The sequence below is a fragment of the Thalassophryne amazonica genome, chromosome 15 (genome assembly GCF_902500255.1).
Source record: "Thalassophryne amazonica chromosome 15, fThaAma1.1, whole genome shotgun sequence".
Taxonomy (NCBI): Eukaryota; Metazoa; Chordata; class Actinopteri; order Batrachoidiformes; family Batrachoididae; genus Thalassophryne; species Thalassophryne amazonica.
Genome location: NC_047117.1, coordinates 10,243,540 through 10,268,107, shown reverse-complemented (window position 1 = coordinate 10,268,107; position 24,568 = coordinate 10,243,540). Strand labels below are relative to the sequence as shown.

Genomic DNA, 24,568 nt, shown 5'->3' with positions numbered 1-24,568 from the left:
TGGCACATTCTTTGTGGAAATCACCCAGAAATGATAGAAATAGTTTAAAAAATTTACTTTTTAACACTCATGAGCTCTGAAAAAGTGTCAGACTTAAGGCTAGTTTTTAGTTCACGCAGAAAGTGGGGGCGATACAACTTGGGCTTTCTTTGCATCAACTGAAAACAAAGTGTTGGAGTTTTTCTTCTTCTATTTCTGGTTGGTTTTTAGTGTGTTTTGCACTACAGCGCCACTAATAGTTCCAGCACTGAAGTGCAGTATTTGAGTGCAGACATCATCAGAATATATGACCAGGTGCAGGCAATTATATTCTGAAAAAAGTCACCTGAGTGTGTGATGTCAATACAAGACCTTAGTGAGCATTTGTACTAGCATTTAGCAAAAATAAATACATTTAAAAATAATAATAATAATAAAATAAAATATTAAATAAATTAGCTGTTCAGTTTAGCAAAAATAGTGGGTCACACTGTGAGGTGAAGTGATGCTGGTCGACATGACAGATTCACAAAAATGTCTGAAATGGCGGAAAACACACACTCCAGCAATCCAAATTTCCTGTCTCCAACCAGGTCGATGTAACCCAGCAGAGGGCACCGTTGTACTGGCAGAGCTCAACATTTGGAAATGGTCCACTGACTCACACAGGATGTAGTTTCACTTCTGCCGTCAGAGGAGCAGTAGCGTACCTGATCGTGAATTCACCATTTCAGACGTCATGTGTCATAGTCGATATGAACTCAGTATAACTACTGAGTATGCTACTGGTACATTACCGAGACAGGTTCTTCACATTTCTTTATGCCAGAGGGATCCAGAGGTGGTGCATCCAGTCAAGCCTGCACCGTTGGCCAGTGGAGGCTAAGTAAAATATACAGTAGCAGTATTGGCGTAACTAGGGGAGGTGATGTAGCAGTAGCGGAGTTCAACTCTTGCAGGCATTTTAGCATGAATGTTGAAAATTTTAAGCACGTTGAAAATTTTTTATGGGACCACGACGGACGTCAGCATTGCCTGACTGATTAACGCTGACGAGGACTGGGGTCCTCTTCAACGTTAATCAATTTTTCACTGTTTTTGTAAATCAGCCATTAGCGATATACTGATCACAAGATGAAACCAGCGGGTATCATCACTCTGGCGCTAATGATCATACCCCACCATTAATATTCATGACCCCCCTCCCACCCCCAAATCACCAACACTGAGATTAACCTCTGGAGCCGCCACTGTTTAAAGCTTTCCACTTAAAAACAACCCTGTTTCCTCTGCAGGACAAATAAAATTAAAATAAACCCTGCCTGTTTTAGGATTCTGCGAGCGTGAGGACCCTAAATGTGACAAACTGTCACTAGATGATGTTTTCTGAGAGTTTCATGAACAAACTAAGGTGCAGCCACAGTTTGGGTGAATAGTCGTCTTTCTGTCCATAAACAGGCTGACAGTGTAATTACGCATCAGAAAAAAGAAGACAAGCGCAGCTACAACTTCAATTAACCTCAACACCCTGCTTTCAACATAATGGCTAGGAAATACCATTATTACCCTCCATTATCCCCACTTACTTTTTCCCAGTTACTCATAGCAACCAGATGTCACTCACACATGATTGGCACACGGACGCTTTTGTGTGTTTGTAAAGCGAGGGGTCGACGCAGCTTTCATATAACACGTCGGGTCAAATGATGTCTTTATGTTAACATTTCCATCCATATTTTAACAGCCTCTTTGTCAATCATTTTGAAAAGGTCTTTATTAGTCACTTTGTTCCCACTCAACTTTTGACTTAATGTACAGCTGTAGAGTTTTTTTCTTAAATCACTTTTGGATGAAAAGTTTGAATCTCAAATGTGTTGGTTTTTCAGGCTCTTTGCAGTTTCGTGCCCAGACGTCTTTGTGAACAACTTATAATTGGTTTTCTCAAACAAACATGTCAAACAGTGCCTTTATTCATTATTAAAAGGTGAAAGGTCACAATGAAAATGACTCAAATCTACTTTAAATGGGGGCCGTGTTATTTCTTAATTATACCACCTGCAAAACCCTTTTTGAGTCCTTTCTTTCTCACAGGAGAATTTCTATTTATTATTACTATTTACTTTAGTACCTCAATCAGGTGTTGTGTTCCTCCATCGTTTCTGACCTGCTGTCCAGGTGATCTGTGTTTTACACCGTTTACCTGTCTTACACCCGTTTTAGTGTTATGTGAATCTTGCACTATTTGTCTTGTCTTTTACGCCATTATTATTATTTTTTAATATTTGATATCTGATTTGTGTTACATGTGTGTATTGCACTCAGGCTCCATACGACATACAGTAGTGTTCAGAATAATAGTAGTGCTATGTGAGTAAAAAGATTAATCCAGGTTTTTAGTATATTTCTTATTGTTACATGGGAAACAAGGTACCAGTAGATTCAGTAGATTCTCACAAATCCAACAAGACCAAGCAGTCATGATATGCACACTTTTAAGACTATGAAATTGGGCTATTAGTAAAAAAAAAAAAAAAAAAGTAGAAAAGGGGGTGTTCACAATAATAGTAGTGTGGCATTCAATCAGTGAGTTTGTCAATTTTATGGAACAAACAGGTGTGAATCAGGTGTCCCCTATGTAAGGATGAAGCCAGCACCTGTTGAACATGCTTTTGGGTGATTCTTTAACTACGGGCACTATTGGCCTTGTAAATGTAATTTCCACCACACCATTGCCTTACAATATAAAGCGCCTTGGGGCAACTGTTTGTTGTGATTTGGCGCTATATACATGTGCTCTGATGTCACTGTTTATCTCCATAGAAACTACCCAAACAATCTTTCATACAAACTGTTAAAAGGGACATTACAGTGTTGTGGTGGAAATTACGGCAATAGTGTGGGACAACTACATTTTGTTTAAAAAAATCACAACAGTTGTATGACACTGAATACCCCAATTATGTTTTGATTATTTTACTGATATTTTATTCAGAGATATTTTAAAACATTAGAAAAACGTTTCTTTACCATTTATTTTTATCATTGAAGATCAAAAGTCTGGGTGTGGGACAAGCACAAAATGGCAATATTTGCTTATAATGATGCTGAAAAAGGGTGAAAAAGTCATCATAGACTACTAGAACAAATTTCTTAACACACTTTCATTGTAAAGATAAGTGTGAAATTTCCCCTTTTTTCTGTTTTTCATACAATATGATCAAAGAACATAAGTGCCCGTAGTCTAAGAATCACCCTTGTGTTTCCCACATTGATCATAAGAGGAAACAAACAGAGCAGCAGCGACTCGCTGATCATCTCACTTGCGTGTGAAATTTAGGATGAGCTTGTTTCACGAATAACAAGTGTAGGAGTGTGAGATAAATGACATCCACGGTAGTATGTTTTTTTTGTTCTTGTTTTTTAGTTCTCAGGAGGCAGTGCATACAAGCGTGTTCTGACATATGAACTGTACACATGTGATTGTGCTGGGAAAGGTTGTGTTTCCCTGAAGAACGGCCTCTTGAGTGCAGTCGAGTTGCGACACTGCATCTCACCAGCTGATTTAACAAGCAAACACGGTTCAATTAGCAGCTTTAACAACGCAATGCCTACATCCATCTTATTTGTATGTTGTAATAAACTGTGTAGCAGCGGTGCCACTGATGGTCCTGATGGCGTTCAGTGGTCACGTTACAAAGAACTGAAAGAGCTCAAAAATCACCCTTTTCTCTTTGAAAGACATTGTTCAGATGAACAGCATAGTTTTGATTAAAAAGTTGATTGGAGAGGGGAAAACTTATAAGCAGGTGCAAAAAATTATAGGCTGTTCATCTACAATGATCTCCAATGCTTCAAAATGGACAAAAAAACAGAGACGCGTGGAAGAAAATGAAAAACAACCATCAAAATGGATAGAAGAATAACCAGAATGGCAAAGGCTCACCCATTGATCAGCTCCAGGATGATCAAAGATAGTCTGGAGTTACCTGTAAGTGCTGTGACAGTTAGAAGACGCCTGTGTGAAGCTAATTTTTTGCAAGAATCCCCCGCAAAGTCCCTCTGTAAATAAAAGACGTGCAGAAGAGGTTACAATTTGCCAAAGAACACATCAACTGGCCTAAAGAGAAATGGAGGAATATTTTGTAGACTGATGAGAGTAAAATTGTTCTTTTTGGGTCCAAGGGCTGCAGACAGTTTGTGAGACGACCCCCAAACTCTGAATTCAAGCCACAGTTCACAGTGAAGACAGTGAAGCATGGTAGTGCAACCATCATGATATGGGCATGTTTCTCCTACTATGGTGTTGGGCCTATATATCGCATACCAGGTATCATGGATCAGTTTGGATATGTCAAAATACTTGAAGAGGACATGCCCTTGAAATGGGTGTTTCAACAAGACAATGACCTCAAGCACATTAGTAAACGAGCAAAATCTAGATTCCAAACCAACAAAATTAATGCCTCGCAGATGTGAAGAAATCATGAAAAACTGTGGTTATACAACTAAATACTAGTTTAGTGATTCACAGGATTGCTAAAAAAGCAGTTTGAACATAATAGTTTGGAGTTTGTAGCGTCAACAGCAGATGCTACTATTATTGTGAACACCCCCTTTTCTACTTTTTTTTTTTTTACTAATAGCCCAATTTCATAGCCTTAAGAGTGTGCATATCATGAATGCTTGGTCTTGTTGGATTAATCTTTTTAGTCACATAGCACTACTATTATTCTGAACACTACTGTACATGCCCTGTGTGGAGCAGAAGAACCAATCAGGATTGAGGGAAAGATGAATGCAGATGAATGCAGCAATGCAGCCCTGAACAGTGTGAACCGGGATTCATCCGTGAAGAGAACACCTCTCCAACGTGCCAAACGCCAGCGAATGTGAGCATTTGCCCACTCAAGTCGGTTACGACGACGAACTGGAGTCAGGTCGAGACCCTGATGAGGACGACGAGCATGCAGATGAGCTTCTCTGAGACGGTTTCTGACAGTTTGTGCAGAAATTCTTTGGTTATGCAAACTGATTGTTTCAGCAGCTGTCCGAGTGGCTGGTCTCAGACAATCTTGGAGGTGAACATGTTGGATGTGGAGGTCCTGGGCTGGTGTGGTTACACGTGGTCTGCGGTTGTGAGGCTGGTTGGATGTACTGCCAAATTCTCTGAAACACCTTTGGAGACGGCTTATGGTAGAGAAATGAACATTCAATACATGAGCAACAGCTCTGGTTGACATTCCTGCTGTTAGCATTCCAATTGCACGCTCCCTCAAATCTTGCGACATCTGTGGCATTGTGCTGTGTGATAAAACTGCACCTTTCAGAGTGGCCTTTTATTGTGGGCAGTCTAAGGCACAGCTGTGCACTAATCATGGTGTCTAATCAGCATCTTGATATGGCACACCTGTGAGGTGGGATGGATTATCTCAGCAAAGGAGAAGTGCTCACTATCACAGATTTAGACTGGTTTGTGAGCAATATTTGAGGGAAATGGTAATATTGTGTATGTGGAAAAAGTTTTAGATCTTTGAGTTCATCTCATACAAAATGGGAGCAAAACCAAAAGTGTTGCATTTATATTTTTGTTGAGTGCAGTTGGAAAAAATGTATTTACTCCGTTTTAGAATAAGGCTATAACATAATAAAATGTGGAAAAAGTGAAGTGCTGTGAATACTTTGCAAATGCGCCGTGTGTAACTTAAATTTATCTCGTCACTTTCAAAATAGGTCGGGTGGCCACCAAGAGGACTGCCACTTATCTTGTGGTTGCTATGGAAACTGGGGGTACTACCCCAGATTGGAGGTGGGGGTAGACACAGAATACATTGCTTTGCACAACCCCAGGGACGTCGCTGCTTATTTCAGCAAGACAATGTCAAGCCACATTCTGCACGTGTTACAACAGCGTGGCTTCGTAGTAAAAGAATGCGGGTACTAGACTGGCCTGCCTGCAGTCCAGACCTGTCACCCATTGAAAATGTGGGTGCATTACGAAGGGCAAAAATATGACAACGGAGACCTCGGACTGTTGAACAACTGAAGTCGTACATCAAGCAAGAATGGGAAAGAATTCCACCTACAAATCAAATCAATTTTATTTATATAGCGCCAAATCACAACAAACAGTTGCCCCAAGGCGCTTTATATTGTAAGGCAAGGCCATACAATAATTATGTAAAACCCCAACGGTCAAAACGACCCCCTGTGAGCAAGCACTTGGCTACAGTGGGAAGGAAAAACTCCCTTTTAACAGGAAGAAACCTCCAGCAGAACCAGGGTCAGGGAGGGGCAGTCTTCTGCTGGGACTGGTTGGGGCTGAGGGAGAGAACCAGGAAAAAGACATGCTGTGGAAGAGAGCAGAGATCGATCACTAATGATTAAATGCAGAGTGGTGCATACAGAGCAAAAAGAGAAAGAAACAGTGCATCATGGGAACCCCCCAGCAGTCTAAGTCTATAGCAGCATAACTAAGGGATGGTTCAGGGTCACCTGATCCAGCACTAACTATAAGGTTTAGCAAAAAGGAACGTTTTAAGCCTAATCTTAAAAGTAGAGAGGGTGTCTGTCTCCCTGATCCAAATTGGGAGCTGGTTCCACAGGAGAGGAGCCTGAAAGCTGAAGGCTCTGCCTCCCATTCTACTCTTACAAACCCTAGGAACTACAAGTAAGCCTGCAGTCTGAGAGCGAAGCGCTCTATTGGGGTGATATGGTACTACGAGGTCCCTAAGATAAGATGGGACCTGATTATTCAAAACCTTATAAGAAGAAGAATTTTAAATTCTATTCTAGAATTAACAGGAAGCCAATGAAGAGAGGCCAATATGGGTGAGATATGCTCTCTCCTTCTAGTCCCCGTTAGTACTCTAGCTGCAGCATTTTGAATTGTAGCAGTAAGGTTGCAGAATGCAATTATTCCAGCAACCTTGAATTCCGTTCTTGAAAAGGATGCGGGTCAGATCGCTCTGGAAAAATGTTTATGCATGCTGCACGTTTCTGTACACGCAGGAGCGGCGTTAGCGAGGTTTGGGCTGCTAACAGCGTGGACTCTGCTTCAGTCCAATTTATCCTGTTGTTTATATGGACATTAGATTAGGATTACAACCCCTGGCAAAAATTATGGAATCACCGGCCTCGGAGGATGTTCATTCAGTTGTTTAATTTTGTAGAAAAAAAGCAGATCACAGACATGACACAAAACTAAAGTCATTTCAAATGGCAATTTTCTGGCTTTAAGAAACACTATAAGAAATCAGGAAAAAAAATTGTGGCAGTCAGTAACAGTTACTTTTTTAGACGAAGCAGAGGGAAAAAAATATGGAATCACTCAATTCTGAGGAATAAATTATGGAATCATTGAAAACAAAAGAACGCTCCAACACATCACTAGTATTTTGTTGCACCACCTCTGGCTTTTATAACAGCTTGCAGTCTCTGAGGCATGGACTTAATGAGTGACAAACAGTACTCTTCATCAATCTGGCTCCAACTTTCTCTGATTGCTGTTGCCAGATCAGCTTTGCAGGTTGGAGCCTTGTCATGGACCATTTTCTTCAACTTCCACCAAAGATTTTCAATTGGATTAAGATCCGGACTATTTGCAGGCCATGACATTGACCCTATGTGTCTTTTTGCAAGGAATGTTTTCACAGTTTTTGCTCTATGGCAAGATGCATTATCATCTTAAAAAATGATTTCATCATCCCAAAACATCCTTTCAATTGATGGGATAAGAAAAGTGTCCAAAATATCAATGTAAACTTGTGCATTTATTGATGATGTAATGACAGCCATCTCCCCAGTGCCTTTACCTGACATGCAGCCCATATCATCAATGACTGTGGAAATTTACATGTTCTCTTCAGGCAGTCATCTTTATAAATCTCATTGGAACGGCACAAAACAAAGGTTCCAGCATCATCACCTTGCCCAATGCAGATTTGAGATTCATCACTGAATATGATTTTCATCCAGTCATCCACAGTCCACGATTGCTTTTCCTTAGCCCATTGTAACCTTGTTTTTTTCTGTTTAGGTGTTAATGATGGCTTTCGTTTAGCTTTTCTGAATGTAAATCCCATTTCCTTTAGGCGGTTTCTTACGGTTCGGTCACAGACGTTGACTCCAGTTTCCTCCCATTCGTTCCTCATTTGTTTTGTTGTGCATTTTCAATTTTTGAGACATATTGCTTTAAGTTTTCTGTCTTGACGCTTTGATGTCTTCCTTGGTCTACCAGTATGTTTGCCTTTAACAACCTTCCCATGTTGTTTGTATTTGGTCCAGAGTTTAGACACAGCTGACTGTGAAAAACCAACGTCTTTTCCAACATTGCGTGATGATTTACCCTCTTTTAAGAGTTTGATAATCCTCTCCTTTGTTTCAATTGACATCTCTCATGTTGGAGTCATGATTCATGTCAATCCACTTGGTGCAACAGCTCTCCAAGGTGTGATCACTCCTTTTTAGATGCAGACTAACGAGCAGATCTGATTTGATGTAGGTGTTAGTTTAGGGGATGAAAATTTACAGGGTGATTCCATAATTTATTCCCTCTGCTTGGTCTAAAAAGTAACCGTTACTGACTGCCACAATTTTTTTTTCCTGATTTCTTATAGTGTTTCTTAAAGCCAGAAAGTTGCCATTTGAAATGACTTTAGTTTTGTGTCATGTCTGTGATCTGCTTTTTTTCTACAAAATTAAACAACTGAATGAACATCCTCTGAGGCCGGTGATTCCATAATTTTTGCCAGGGGTTGTAGTTTCATTATGATGCCAAAACAGATCCTTATCATTTGATTGGTGGATTGTATGTCACCTGAGCTTCATCACGTGTCAGTGCATGACTAACGTCACGTTCCGTGCATTTTTCTCTCACGCGTTTCTATCAGTACGTTTCATAAAACTGCATCCATGATAACAGGAAGTTGAATCCAGTTGAATTCGCTAGGACATCTTTTGCAGTCGTGGAAACGAAGGGTAAAAAGCAGCTATTGATTTGGTTGCAATTTGACACCTCAATACTAGATGGCGGCAAAAACTTATAACACTTTGCAGAAACCACTCACTTCTGTTAGCATCCACAGAGGTTGGCGTTTTCTTGACAGACGGCCGTCAACAGTTGTACATTCTGTATCACTGTAGTACAATCCAGTGCAAAAAACGGGACTTTCTAGGGAACCTTTTAGTGCCTGTACTGCACTTTGTGGAACTGAGCAACAAATATTCAAACACAGTAACCAAGAAACAATTAAGCCACAGTGGCACCCTCTGCAGGTCACCCTTTTAGAGGCACCGTTGAGCTTCTCTTCCTGGACTTCCTGGAGGACTGAGTCATTGGTCCTGGTGTCTGGTCTGTTCAGTGACGTGTGACTGCGTCAACGCACGCTGTGCCGCGTAATGCCTCATCGTCCTTAAAAGAAACTCCCAAACCAACTGAAGGCAGAAGCTTTTTTGTTGTTGCGATTTTCAGCCTGGAGATGAGACAAACAGATGAAATGAAAATCTGATGTAAATTAAATCAGTTTGTCCTGTGAATACTTTGGTTTTACTTTGGTAAAAGTTTCTTATATTCAGATTCACGCAGCAACAGATTTTATGATATAACAACGCGTACTAGCGTGCCGAGAATCATCTGCCATTACGCCTCCCTGAGAAAAACAAAATAAGGATCAGTCCACATACTTGTATAGTGTACCGAGGATAGGATCCAGACACAAATATCAGTTTTGGACCACAAATAAATAAATAAATTTAAAAATTGCATTTTTTGCAGTTCAAATACTAACAAATTATGTTTCGTACAACTGTTCATGTTTAACAAAATGTAATAGCAATATGAAATTTTTGAAGATTAAGTGTAAATTCAGTATTTCAAATAACTCAGACATGCTGGAAACTGGAAGGAGGTCAAATTAAATTTCAGTCATATTTACGCACGAATGAGACAACAGTCTAAATCAAAATATATGTAATTTCACTCCTTGAACAAGCTACTAAATGTGGGGCTGTCAGGTCCGTTCCCCTCTTTCAGTGGTCCCGCTGCGATCAAACGGTCCCAGAGAATTATGGTTTGTCCATTATTTCTTCATGCTACTGAGAAAAATAAGTCTCTGTGATGGCCAGGTCATAGCAACAACATCCACCCTGAGACAAAGAGTTGTAAACTCACAGAAAATTTATATATATATATATATAAAATAATAATAATAATAATAAAATAAAATACTGTTGGACATGTTCAGTACGGAGCCCCAAACACGAGTATTTAAACATAACGAAAAAAAAAGATTTTGCACAATGACCCCTTTAAGACATGGTGACTTAACCGTCAACTTTCGGCTTTGAATTTTATATTAAAGATAGATGTATTTAATAATTATTTTCAAAGCACTCACCTGTGACTGGATTAATTATACTTTTTTGTTGCTTTTAAACAGATCCATAAAGACAGAATCACATTTAGGCCATTTGATTTTTAACAGTAAATATTAAAAAATTCTGTCAGAGTGTGTGGGTGATTTAATACATTATAAAGTTTCAAAATTCACTTAAAATGGTTAAAAACCAATACCCCTCTGAACAGACTTGAGTTAATGCATAATGAATGAATAAAAAAAAAGTTGGAGAAATTTAACCATGATATGTTTAATTCACTGATCTCATTGTGATAGTACAGAATTAAACTAAAAACATGTTCAGCAGAAGCTGATGAAGACCAGATTTTTTTTTTTTTTTTTTGGGGGGGGGGGGGGGGGGGGGCGGCATACATCAATGCTGAAAGGAGTCAGAAGCTCCCACCTGAATGTCAACCAAACAGCAGTCTCTTCACTTTAGAGAAGAAACCTCCTCCTCCTCCTCCTGCTGCTGCCTCCTCCTCCTGCTGCTTCTCCACCTTCGATCCTGATGTGCTGCTGCCCCCTGTTGGTCACAAACACACAGTCAGCTCAGTGACTTTACAGATCATGTCTGCAGTAAATGTTTCTTGATGTTTTTCTTGTGTGGGTGAGTTGAACTATAATCGGGACCTTGAGAAGCGCTGACGCCTGTGACCGTCCCCTGGACGTCCGTGTCCTCCTCAGCAAAACTCAACATCAGAGAGCGCTGCCGACGCGTCAACTTCCTGCAAAAACAAACGGCCCCCAATCACTTCTCACAAACAGCTCATAGTCCTGATTTTACACACAGTATTTGTTCCATTTAATTCTTATTTATTTTGATGAACTGATTTTCAGTCAACATTTTATGACTTTTTTTAAAGCAATTTCCACAGAAATGCCACCCAACAATAAGAGGCTAATTAAGGAGTTATTTACTTTGTACAAAGTAACAGAAAACCTTAAAATGACCATCAAGTCCAATAATTAAAAAAAATAAAATAAGAATAATAAGCAGACTATTTCATTAAAACTGTCATTTGTAAACATAATAAGCCACCCTCTGGATTCATTTTGTGATAATGCTACAAATGAAAACTATTTTCTAATCTACAAATTGCATCTGTCCAACAATGAATCAAGAGGAAAAAAATACAACAAAGACACACATAAATCGAACCAGCCTATTAGTTACATTTATTTTTGAAACATGGTGCTATTGCTTCAAGCAACACAAAGCAAAATGAATGTGTATTATGTATCAGCAAGCAGAAGCTAACGGGCTAATTAATGTTATTTATTGTATGAGGCACAGAACTTGAGTAAACTGTTTCTTTTGGTCTGAACAGACTGAGAAGAGAAAGATGGTCTTTGATTGGATGTTACTAATAATAATAATAAAAAAAAGTCTTTACCCAACAGTTTAACAAAAATTCATATTTGGCTATTTTGTTGATTTAAAAATAATTATCAAACACTGAATGTATTTACAAGGTGCTGGTTCTATTAAAAACAAAAAACTTAGAAACAGTGGAAAGTGATTCTTGCAGTTTCCATGAGCCTGGTGTGGTGCCTGACCTCAGCTATGTACACGCATGTCCTTGGTTCCTCTCAAACTGATTGTGGTTCAACCATCAGAAAAGGGATGTATCACTTCTAAAACCCATTAAAAAGGCCTTACAGTAATATAATCCAGTAGGGTGGGCTCTTACTTGGGCACCTTGACTTTGATGTGGGCGTAGTGATCCCCGTAAGCGCTCCTGTAGTTGTTTAACTGCTTAAAAATGCCCTTTCCCTGCAGCCGGATCACCTGGTCACCCTGGCAACCAGGAGGAATCTGACATAGGGGGGAAAATATCAACATAGTCAAAAAAGAATTCTCCAATAACATTTTTTTTTTTTTTTTTTTTTTTTATGAAATGCTTTGATTCTTGGGAAAACAATATAAAGTCTTTTTTTTTTTAAACTCTGATAAACTAGTTGAAAGCTTTTGGACACCGGCATACTGAAAAGTGTTTTTTTTTTTTTTTTTAAACTTACTTTTAATTTTCAATATAACACATGACAACAAAAACAACAAAGGAGCCGCATATGTCAAAAATAAGTTAAAGTAAACAAATACCTTCATAGAGAAGCTACGGAGCCCGCCTAGGGACATGGTGAATTTTTTTGGGCCCAAATTATTGCATTCCCCTCACAATACCTTTTGCGTTCCCTCGCAATAACTTTTGAGTCCATATTTCCAGCCTGGTGACACCCAGGTTTGTTGAATCGTTTGGATGGATTGCACATCATGGATAACCAGAACATCATTAAGACTCTGAAGCGTATTACATTGAGTCAGGTGGGGGGAGAATGAACGCATATATGAGCGCACACACACACTCACACGGCACCAGGATTCACGAGGGAATGGGACCCCGTGAGATGAGGGAGTAAGTTCCTGCAACTTGAACAGCTGTAAGACTCCATATGTAATACAGTTTATTTATACAACAGTGATAGTAAGTAGCAACACCTGTAACTCAGTAGCTATGCAGGCTTCCAGAGCCTCGGAGTTCCCCCCAAATAAAGCGCACGGCATCTTCTAGGGCATCATATCTCCACCGAAACAGACCATTTTTCTTTCAAATACGCTTCAGAGTCTTAATCAAGTTCTGGTTATCCATGATGTGCAAGCCATCCAAACAATTCAACGAACCTGTGTGTCGCCAGGCTGGAAATATGGATGCAAAAGTTATTGCGAGGGAATGCAAAAGTATTGCGAGGGAACGCAATAATCTAGGCCAAAAAAAATTAACCACCATGTCCCTAGGTGGGCTCCGTAAGAAGCAGATATCAATACAAATACAAGACAAAATAACACTTAAAATGATAAAACCAACAGAGGAGAGAGAGAGAAAAAAAAAAAAAAAAAAACAGGTGATTAGAGGTCTGGTAATGTCTGTATCACTGGTGCCCATATATCAGCAAACCTGTGACTTTCTGCATAATAAAGACCTTTATCCTGTCTCTGGAATAAAGGTCTTATACTGGGAGTTTCTGGTTTCATCCAGGTAGCAGTTATTGTTTTCTTTGCAATTAAAAGCAGAATTTACAACACATAAATCAATTTTCCATTTCTCATACCATCAGGAAGTATTCCTTATATGTAAAGTGCTGGATCCAAAGTAAAACTGATATGCAAAATCTGTTTAATTTCCTTTTGAATATCCTTCAAAAAAAAACCAAAAAAAAAAACAGTAGCTTTGGACAATCCCAAAATGTGTGTGCGTGTGTGGTCCCTGACTAATCTACGAGGTCTGTCAATAAAGTATAGGTCCTTTTTTATTTTTTTCAAAAACTATATGGATTTCATTCATGTTTTTACGTCAGACATGCTTGAACCCTCGTGCGCATGCGTGGGTTTTTCCACGCCTGTCGGTGACGTCATTCGCCTTTGAGCACTCCTTGTGGGAGGAGTCGTCCAGCCCCTCGTCGGAATTCCTTTGTCTGAGAAGTTGCTGAGAGACTGGCGCTTTGTTTGATCAAAATTTTTTCTAAACCTGTGAGACACATCGAAGTGGACACGGTTTGAAAAATTAAGCTGGTTTTCGGTGAAAATTTTAACAGCTGATGAGAGATTTTGAGGTGATACTGTCGCTTTAAGGACTTCCACGGTGCGAGACGTCGCGCAGTGCTCTCAGGCGCCGTCGTCAGCCTGTTTCAAGCTGAAAACCTCCACATTTCAGGCTCTATCGATCCAGGACGTCGTGAGAACTGAGAAGTTTCAGAAGAAGTCGGTTTCAGCATTTTATCCGGATATTCCACTGTTAAAGGAGATTTTTTTAATTAAAGACGTGCGGACAGGTCCGCGCGTCGGGACGCAGCCGGCGCGGTGCGGTGGCACAGGGACCGCTGCACGACGTCTCGCTCTGTGGGAAGTCCTTAAAGCGACAGTATCACCTCAAAATCTCTCATCAGCCGTTAAAATTTTCACTGAAAACCAGCTTAATTTTTCGAACCGTGTCCACTTCGATGTGTCTCACAGGTTTAGAAAAAATTTGATCAAACAAAGCGCCAGTCTCTCAGCAACTTCTCAGACAAAGGAATTCCGACAAGGGGCTGGACAACTCCTCCCACAAGGAGTGCTCAAAGGCGAATGACGTCACCGACAGGCGTGGAAAAACCCACGCATGCGCACGAGGGTTCAAGCATGTCTGACTTAAAAACATATGAATGAAATCCATATAGTTTTTGAAAAAAATAAAAAGGACCTATACTTTATTGACAGACCTCGTAGATCCCCTTCAACATAGTTCTGATGTGTTACTGTATTTTGAAGTGACAGACGGTGTGTTAAAGTAACCCATTTTTATTTCCCACTCAAATTCCCTCCATGTTGGGCTGTTAGTCTAAGACCTGCTTTGAATGTTTCTTCCCATTTTCCATCTTCTATTATATTTGTTTCCAGTTCCCACTTTTGTTTTCACTGAGATTGTGTCATAGTTATAAAAAAAAGTCATGAGCTAGCAGATTAATTTCCTTTCTCAGTTCTTCAAAGGATTTCGTGGTTCATTCCTTAAACAGTTGGGCTACATACAGTAGTGTTCAGAATAATAGTAGTGCTATGTGACTAAAAAGATTAACCCGGGTTTTGAGTATATTTCTTATTGTTACATGGGAAACAAGGTACCAGTAGATTCAGTAGATTCTCACAAATCCAACAAGACCAAGCATTCATATGCACACTCTTAAAGCTATGAAATTGGGCTATTAGTAAAAAGAGTAGAAAAGGGGGTGTTCACAATAATAGTAGTGTGGCATTCAGTCAGTGAGTTTGTCAATTTTGTGGAACAAACAGGTGTGAATCAGGTGTCCCCTATTCAAGGATGAAGCCAGCACCTGTTGAACATGCTTTTCTCTTTGAAAGCCTGAGGAAAATGGGACATTCAAGACATTGTTCAGAAGAACAGCATAGTTTGATTAAAAAGTTGATTGGAGAGGGGAAAACTTATACGCAGGTGCAAAAAAATTACACTATGTAACAAATTTTTATTTTTGTTTTGTTCCTGGGTACACAGTGTGTTTTCCTAACCTGTTATGCCTTAAATAAATAGAAAATAGCTGTTATTCCACAGAAACTTTGCTTCTGTGATCAGGACAATGATATTTTGAAATTTGTCTGTTTTCAAGAATATTCTCGATTCGGCTTCACTACTGCTGAGTAGTCTTCTAGAAATTCTTCAACTGCTAGAACTGTCCAGAATTTTCTAGAAGTTTCCAGAATTATCTAGAAATTTCAAGAAACTTTTAGAACTTTCTAGAATGTTAAAAAAAATAAAATCAAAGTTTGTGCTGAATGTAGTCATTTTTCCATAGACTTTAGACATAAGCAGTTGAAATATAACACTTAGAAGCCAGGAACAAAAATTGTGTTACATAGTGTTATAGGCTGTTCATCTACAATGATCTCCAATGCTTTAAAATGGACAAAAAAAAAACAGAGACACATGGAAGAAAACAGAAAACCATCAAAATGGATAGAAGAATAACCAAAATGGCAAAGGCTCACCCATTGATCAGCTCCAGGATGATCAAAGATAGTCTGGAGTTACCTGTAAGTGCTGTGACAGTTAGAAGACGCCTGTGTGAAGCTAATTTATTTGCAAGAATCCCCCGCAAAGTCCCTCTGTTAAATAAAAGACATGTGCAGAAGAGGTTACAATTTGCCAAAGAACATATCAACTGGCCTAAAGAGAAATGGAGGAATATTTTGTGGAGTGATGAGAGTAAAATTGTTCTTTTTGGGTCCAAGGGCCGCAGACAGTTTGTGAGATGACCCCCAAACTCTGAATTCAAGCCACAGTTCACAGTGAAGACAGTGAAGCATGGTGGTGCAAGCATCATGATATGGGCATGTTTCTCCTACTATGGTGTTGGGCCTATATATCACATACCAGGTATCATGGATCATATTGGATATGTCGAAATACTTGAAGAGGTCATGTTGTCTTATGCTGAAGAGGACATGCCCTTGAAATGGGTGTTTCAACAAGACAATGACCCCAAGCACACTAGTAAATGAGCAAAATCTTGGTTCGAAACCAACAAAATGAATGCCTCGCACATGTGAAGAAATCATGAAAAACTGTGATTATACAACTGAATACTAGTTTAGTGATTCACAGGATTGCTAAAAAAAAAAAGCAGTTTGAACATAATAGTTTTGAGTTTGTAGCATCAACAGCAGATGCTACTATTATTGTGATCACCCCCTTTTCTACTTTTTACTAATAGCACAATTTCATAGCCTTAGGAGTGTGCATATCATGAATGCTTGGTCTTGTTGGATTTGTGAGAATCTACTGAATCTACTGGTACCTTGTTTTCAATGTAACAATAAGAATATACTCAAAACCCGGATTAATCTTTTTAGTCACATAGCACTACCATTATTCTGAACACTACTGTACACTAACCCTTTGTTGTCACCAGCTACATCCATAACAGATGGTAAAAATTCTGGATTTGCTGCCATTTTAATAGCCCTACAGATGGAGTTTGACATTTTTAAAGTCCATATTTTCAGTGTTCTCCTGATCCATTCATTATGTATCAAAGCTTTCTTCTGTGCCTTCTCCATCAAGAAAGGAACTGCTTCCAAAGGTACATTTTTACTTGCATTTTGCTCCATTCCCAATCACACAGTATGTTTCTTTGGCAATCCATAATACTACAGCCCTAAATTGTGCTGCCCAATAGTATGTTTTAAAATTAGGTAACTTTATCCGGATCCAGGAATTTTTTAAAGGATTCTTCACCATTGCGGGATAGGGGGAATTTTGACATTCTAGTTTCTAGCTCCACAAAAACAAGGCAGAAAGGCTTGAAAAAAATTAGGGTGTAACATAGTCAAATGTTCTATCAAACAACAAAGTTTGGTGATGATCGGATCCGGATTCCAGATCTGGTGAGCCAGAATATGCAAAAATATAGGGAAAATAGAAAATGTGTCAGTGTGAGGTGACAAATGAAGCTAGAGATGCACAACTAACACCAAATTGTAGCTGAATCTGTACTGATCCAGTAAGGTGTCATCAAATTTGATGTAGCTTCAAATGTTATGGAGCTAGATCCAGAAGAAAACCGCCATTACCGAAAAAAATCATTTTATACAATAACCTTTGAACTAATAAAGACATAAAAGTGATTCCAAGTTCTAGTGGCATGTTTTCATGGTCAAGGATCTCAAATATAAAGGAAAGAAAAGTGTATGTATCATAGTTTTGGTTGTAACACTGAATTGTTGAATAGATCACTGTGCAAAGGAGGGAATCTCTTTAGGGTCAGTGACCTTGTTTAGAGAGCTGGGGGGGGGGTAATGACACCTAAATATTTTAATCCTTTGGTAGTCCATTTAAAAAGTACCTCTCTTTCAAGTTCTGTTGGACATTTTCCTGAGATCAACATAGTCACTGATTTAGATTCATTAGTCAAATATCCTGATATTTCCCACTATTCATTCAAACTGTTTAACAAAGCAGGTACAGATGTGGACATAAAGTGGTTTAGACCCAAATTTGCCATTTTAAAAAATGACACCTTTAAACAAACAAATGGTGCACTGGATTTGTGTCGACTGACACCCGTTGGCCAAAATCGGAACTGAAATGTGCCTCATGTCCAATGTGTTACTAACCTTATGCATCAAGTTTTACCTTGATACGAAGTGTAAGTGATACCTCAAGTAAATGTCAAAAATACACCCATACTAACGCTGTGCAGTTCTAAACCTGCAGGTAAAAACTTTTAACTCGCCTGTGTCACGGCCAACACGTTATTCCGATGAAGAACCTGGGACATGTTTTGCGTGTGTTATGCTATTAGCTCACCGCTAAGCTGATGGTGCTGTGGAGCCCCTGTGCAGTGACTGTGCCACCCAGGATGGCCTGAGCCACAGAGATAAAAACATCGGAGTGGATATCTGCTCCAAACTGCCTGAACAATGGACTCTGCTGCACCTGAAGGCACCAAACGTGACCCAACGTCAACCTCTAAAGTGGCGATACTCCGCTTACGTTTGTTTGTTTCAAAGGATACGTTACATGTTAAACACTTGATGAGAATAAGAAATGAGTAAAGAGAATATGGTTATTGGGTCTTAATATCACAGAAACTCACTCTGAATGTAACAAGGATTTGTTTACTCTCGACCGTCACAGCCACCGTCTGACCATCTTCTACTCCTGAGCAGGAGGGAAGTAAAACAAAGATTTCAGCATTAATGTATTTGGTGTGAATTTTATTACGTCTACAAACTCTGACTTGCCAAATGTTCCAGAAAACCTACCGGATGGTACGGGCACGGTGACCGTCCGCCTCTGCATGAGCTGACATGCTCCTTGACACAGACCGCAGGGTGTGATAATGAAGAAGCCTTTCCCACCGCAGCGCCGACATGTGAGGCGCATCGTAAATGGTCCCGTGGTGCTCGACTCCTGCAGAGAGACGTAGGTTCAACCGAGATCAGGTTTGCCGTAAAGATGCGGTGACCCACATGTTGGCCAGCAGAGTGTGGAGCAGCGTAAATGACAAATATTCTCAACACTCTGTCAACACCTCTCTGACTCAAACTCACCATTCCAGTGCCGTTGCAGTAGTGGCATTTGGACACTTTGGTGCCCGGCTCACCGCCAGTGCCCCCACACCTTGGACAGTCATCTTCAAAGTTAACTCTGATCTCCTTTTTGGCACCCTTCGCCGCCTCCATGAATGTCAGCTCCATCACAAACTGAGGAAATGTTAGCATACCTCAATTTACAACATCAAAAAAGTTCTAATTAAACAACCACACACACGTCTCATTTAGGTTCTACAGAGACACGGTTCCTACCTCAGGTCTGTGGTCAAACATGCTGTTGATGTCTCCAAAGCCCATGCCTCCAGCAAACTCTCCAAATATTTTCCTGTAGAGTTCCTCTGGGTCCATCGTTGTGCTACTCGCCCTGTAGTACTGCTGCTGGCCAGCTTCAGCATGGTTTGGGTCAAAGCCCGCTGCTCCATAAGTATCATACTGTTTCCTTTTCACTTCATCACTCAGCACCTTCACAAAAAACAGGAACCAGTGAGGCAGCTCAGGTTATCCACTTCCAAGACTGTAAAATCTGACCTAACCCTCAATGTACCCCAGGGGACAAAACAGCCTAGACTGGTGTATAATCTGGGGTACATTTTGAGCGAAGCCAGACTGTACACTTCTACTCCAGATGAGATTACACACACCTTGGAAAACAAACTGTTCAAGATAAATGGTTAAGACTTTAAGTTCAAAAGTTAATGGGACTTCATATTGGTGTTTTATGGCAACAAAAAGGTGCACTCCCTGTGGGTCACCAACCCTAAATGGAAAAGTAAGAGAGGAAATACACAACGGAACAGGAATTCCTTTTTTGTTTTTAGTTAAAAGGCTACAGTCACTGCTGTTAGAGGAAAAAACAAACAAAGCAAAAACAGATTTTCCCTCTACCTCATAGGCTTCAGCCAACTTTGCAAACTTTTCCTTGGCGTCTGGGTCATCTGGGTTTGTGTCCGGGTGCCACTTCTTTGCCATCTGCAGAACAAAATAAGCAAAGATTGAAGCCAAATTTGACAAATGAGGAGAATACAAACAAAGTGCATGTCCTAACACTCCTGACTTGCATACACACAATTCTATAATTTTACATGCACACATACACACACCCTTATTGTGTCTCTCATCATATTTTATCGGAAAGAAGAAAGAGAGAAAGAAAAAAAGATGAAGTGTAGGCGCATGTGGCTGACCTGATAGTAGGCCTTCTTGATGTCCTTCTGTGAGGCAGTACGAGGGACGCCTAAGAGTTCGTAGTAATCCTTGTTTGTCACCGCGCTGCTCGTGTGGAAAGGCTGACTTCTAAAAGCTGCGAACAAAATGCGATACACAATGACCAACTCCGGATAAAAGCAGATTATGTCATGGAGATATGCAAGAAGAAAGGAATCTGTTTTTGATCAGTAAGTGGTCGTTTTCCCTCACAGGTGTCTTATTTAGCGATGTCAGCCTCAGATTATGGCAACACATCTGGATCAAATCGTAATGTTATTACATGAAATAAGTGACATGATGGTATTAAGAAACATGACGTTACATCACCTTTGTCGAAAATACCAACGTGTGTTGGCGTTGATCACCCCACTGACTCATTTCAACCTGTATGAGTGAATAGCCAGTGTATAAGCATGCACTGTGCCACTGCATCGACCACGAGAGAAATGCCTTAAGTGCTGGAAGACAACCACCCAGGCAGACATCAAACCCTTCCTCACTTGTCAGAAGTAAACATTTATCTGTTCCAGCCAGTGAAACGTGGTCGTGGCCTTCTCCAGTCACTGGGGTAAATAAAATGTCAAATGAGCCAACTATTCTAAATGAAGAATTATGGAAATATTGATGTACTGTTTTATTTTGGTACCATGTGCCCTGAGAAGTTAAGTCATGAACATGGGGAACTTACCCTGATTTCACCTGCTGCTGATGAATGCTCAGGAACATGAAGCTTGAGGAATGTGGACTTTGATGACATCATGTAAGGTGACGCCCCTCAAGGCTCTCTATTGAAATGAATGGGGAAAACTGTTTTTTCTAGTGTGAAATCAGTGTTTTTTATGGGCTTTGACGGTGAATACACCAAAATGGTTAAAATGTGTGTTTTAGGAAGAAGTAGTCACACAACTAGTAAGGTTTATTTGGTAAACAGATTTTCCAAAGATAATCTTTTGGAGGAGGAAAGTTGGAGTTTTGATTGTTTGTGCACCTGTTTGTAAACAGCCTGGAGCCCACAATTTTTCATATATTGTTATGAAATTTTTACTCAAGATCCATATCCTGATAGGCAAGAAGTGATTCAATTTCCAAGGTCATAGGTCGAAGGGCAGTGTCAGGAAAATCCCTATCTTTAACACTGAGCAAATTAAAAAAAAAAAAATCATAACTGTCAGGACTTCCGCAAGTTAAAGAGTTGGAAGTATTGATTTGTAATGTGGTGTATAAGTTTTTAAAAAATAGTGCTGAAGGACCTCATGCCCAGAAACGCACCATGCGACCCAAATATTTTAGTAACACATTAAATTGTAGTTAATCCCTTGTTGGCTAATTCCTTGGTAATTACTTTTGGTTTTAGTCATTTCCTGCCATACTGTGACCGAAATTATAAATCATTGCTCGTACATCCATCCATCCATCCATCCATCCATCCATTTTCTTCCGCTTTATCCGGAGTCGGGTTGCGAGGGCTGCAGATCAAGCAAAGCCGCCCAGACCTCCCGATCCACACACACGTCCCCCAGCTCCTCCGGGGGAACCCCAAGGCGTTCCCAAGCCAGCCGAGAGATGTAGTCCCTCCAGCGTGTCCTGGGTCTTCCCCGGGGCCTCCTCCCGATGGGACGTGCCCGGAACACCTCTCCAGCGAGGCGTCCAGGGGGCATCTGGAAAAGATGCCCAAGCCACCTCAACTGACTCCTTTCGATGTGGAGGAGCAGCGGCTCGACTCCGAGCTCCTCCCGAGTGACCGAGCTCCTCACCCTATCTCTAAGGGAGCGCCAAGCCACCCTGCGGAGGAAACTCATCTCGGCCGCTTGTACTCGCGATCTTGTTCTTTCGGTCATGAGCGAAATCTCATGACCATAGGTGAGGACCGGAACGTAGATCAATCGGTAAATCGAGAGCTTTGCCCCCCTACTCAGCTCTCTCGTCACCATGACGGGCCGATATAGGGACCGCATCACTGCAGATGCTGCACCGATCCGTCTATCGATCTCACGCTCCATCCGTCCCTCACTCGTGAACAAGACCCCGAGATACTTAAACTCCTCCACTTGAGGCAAGGACACTCCACTGACCTGAAGAGGGCAAAGCACCTTTTACCGGTCGAGAACCATGGCCTCAGATTTGGAGGTGCTGATCTTCATCCCGGACGCCTCACACTCGGCTGCAAACCGCCCCAGTGCACGCTGAAGGTCCTGATTTGACGAAGCCAACAGAACCACATCGTCCGCAAACAGGAGAGATGAGATTCTGTGGTTCCCAAACCAGACCCCCTCTACACCATGGCTGCGCCTAGAAATTCTGTCCATAAAAATAATGAACAGAACCGGTGACAAAGGGCAGCCCTGGCGGAGGCCAACGTGCACTGGAAACAGGTTTGACTAACTATCGGCAATGCGAACCAAGCTCCTGCTGTGGTCGTACAGGGACCGGATAGCCCTTAGCAAAGGACCCCGTACTCCCGGAGCACCCCCCACATTGCTCATACAAATAAATATAAATTTTGCTGTTAGCCAAATTGTTATTTTTGTATGATTAAACACAACTTTGACTCCAAACACACCGCTAATGCTCAGCTCAGTTAGCCGTATCTCACCGATCAGTTTGCTCAATGTCACCGCTTTTTCAGTCCTCCAAAAGCTCGCAGCACCGACTGACCCGACCCGAACCATGTCCACTGTCCTCCCTGTAAGAACCTCTCCATGTCTGACGAAGAAAAATGATGAAAACTGGCGTCTACATCCAGTAAAAACTACAGCAGTTCGCCAGCGTGCTGTCAGACGGACTGTGGAAGACGCCATTTTTCCGTAAACACCGGCTCAGCAGCTGAGTGCGCATGTGCGGACACGCCTACTTTAGTTTTCCCACGACGAATGAGATTTTTAGAGGGGCGTGTCTTAAGGGTACGAAACGCCCTCTCGTCGCGTGCTCCATGATGCAACCAAACATAAAATTTCAGAATAAATAAAATAATATAATTACGACGGCGTTTTAGGGCCACATTGAATTTTTTTTTTAGACTAAGAATAAAGTCGTAATTTTAAGACTTCGAGAATAAAGTCGTAATTTTACGAGAAAAAAAGTCGTAATATTATGAGAATAAAGTCGTAATTTTAGGAAAATAAATTCGTAATTTTACCAGAAATAAAGTCCTAATATTACGAGAATAAAGCCATAATATAATATTTCGACTTTTTTTATTACGACTTTTTTTTTCTCGTAAAATTACGACTTTATTCTTGTAATATCACGACCTTTTTTCTCGCAGTATTACGACTTTATTCTCGTAATATTACGACTTTATTCTCGAAGTCCAAAAAAAAAAAAAAAAAAGATTCAATGTGGCCCTAAAACTCGTATTTAATACATTTAAAAAACTGAAAATCCAAAACAAGTTAACATTTACCATTTTTTTTTACGTTTCCCTTTTTTGTCCTCACGGTCAGCTCTGTAACCAACAGTTTAACAGTTCATTTATATAGCACTTCATCTGGATCAGAAGCTCAAAGCACTTTACAGTGATGCCTCACATTCACACTAACACACCGATGTCAGGCTGCTGCCATGCAAGGCGCTCACGACACACCAGGGACAACTAGGGGATTAAAGACCTTGCCTAAGGACCCTTAGTGACAAAGTTTTAGGTACACTGAATCTGCTATTTAAAAAAAATAAAATAAAATACAAGCTGCTCAAAATGTAATTTCCATGAATGAATGAAACTCCTCCTCCTTTTAGGTTTCTTACTTTGAAAGTCTGTAAGAGGTTTAGACAATCATTTTCATGACAGTGATCAGCAAGTTTGTGTTGCACCAGGCAGCATAACTAAAGAAATCAAGATACTTTTTAATAATCAAACAAAGAAACATTTGTGAATCCAATTTCAATAAATTTCTTTAAAACACTTCCTCACCCTTTACAAAAAAGAGTCATTATGAACCATTAATAAAGGACATCACTGCACGCTTTGTTTGAATTATTATTTATTTTACTACGTTTTAATGTATTGCAGAATATCTAGCAACAGAAAAAAAAAACAACAGTTTAAGATGAGAAGTTTTCAGAATATTTTAAAATTTTCATCTACACAATCAACATTTGCGTTGAAGAAAACTGCTGCTGTACATTAGTTTGTTGGAATGTGCATCATATAATCCCTTTAGCTGACTAAAACTCCACGAGAAAATTTCGTCAAAAAAAAGAAAATAAATAATTTTTTTCCTACAATAATTACTTTGAAAAAGTGTTCAATAACTTTGCATAACAAACCAAGGCATTGCTATTTTTCAGACAGTAGATGGCGCCACTTAACTGTATAAAACAAATACTGAACTTTATTGCTGCCAATGTTTTAAACGCTCGGATTCTAATATGTGATTTGAATTATATA

At 40.2% G+C, this 24,568-nt stretch overlaps 1 protein-coding gene across 1 annotated transcript; it reads right to left on the bottom strand.

Moving 5' to 3' along the window:
- Positions 1-9,432: 9,432 nt before the first annotated feature.
- Positions 9,433-22,998, bottom strand: LOC117526903 (dnaJ homolog subfamily A member 3, mitochondrial-like). The gene is made up of 12 exons (XM_034188981.1): positions 22,775-22,998; positions 20,160-20,275; positions 19,861-19,944; positions 19,228-19,437; positions 18,973-19,125; positions 18,685-18,832; positions 18,516-18,580; positions 18,227-18,355; positions 12,065-12,189; positions 11,004-11,098; positions 10,777-10,896; positions 9,433-9,449 (listed from the first exon to the last, which is right to left on the bottom strand). Exons 1-11 carry the CDS (start codon positions 22,977-22,979, stop codon positions 10,784-10,786), a joined length of 1,443 nt encoding a protein of 480 aa, XP_034044872.1. The 5' UTR covers positions 22,980-22,998; the 3' UTR covers positions 9,433-9,449; positions 10,777-10,783.
- Positions 22,999-24,568: the final 1,570 nt, after the last annotated feature.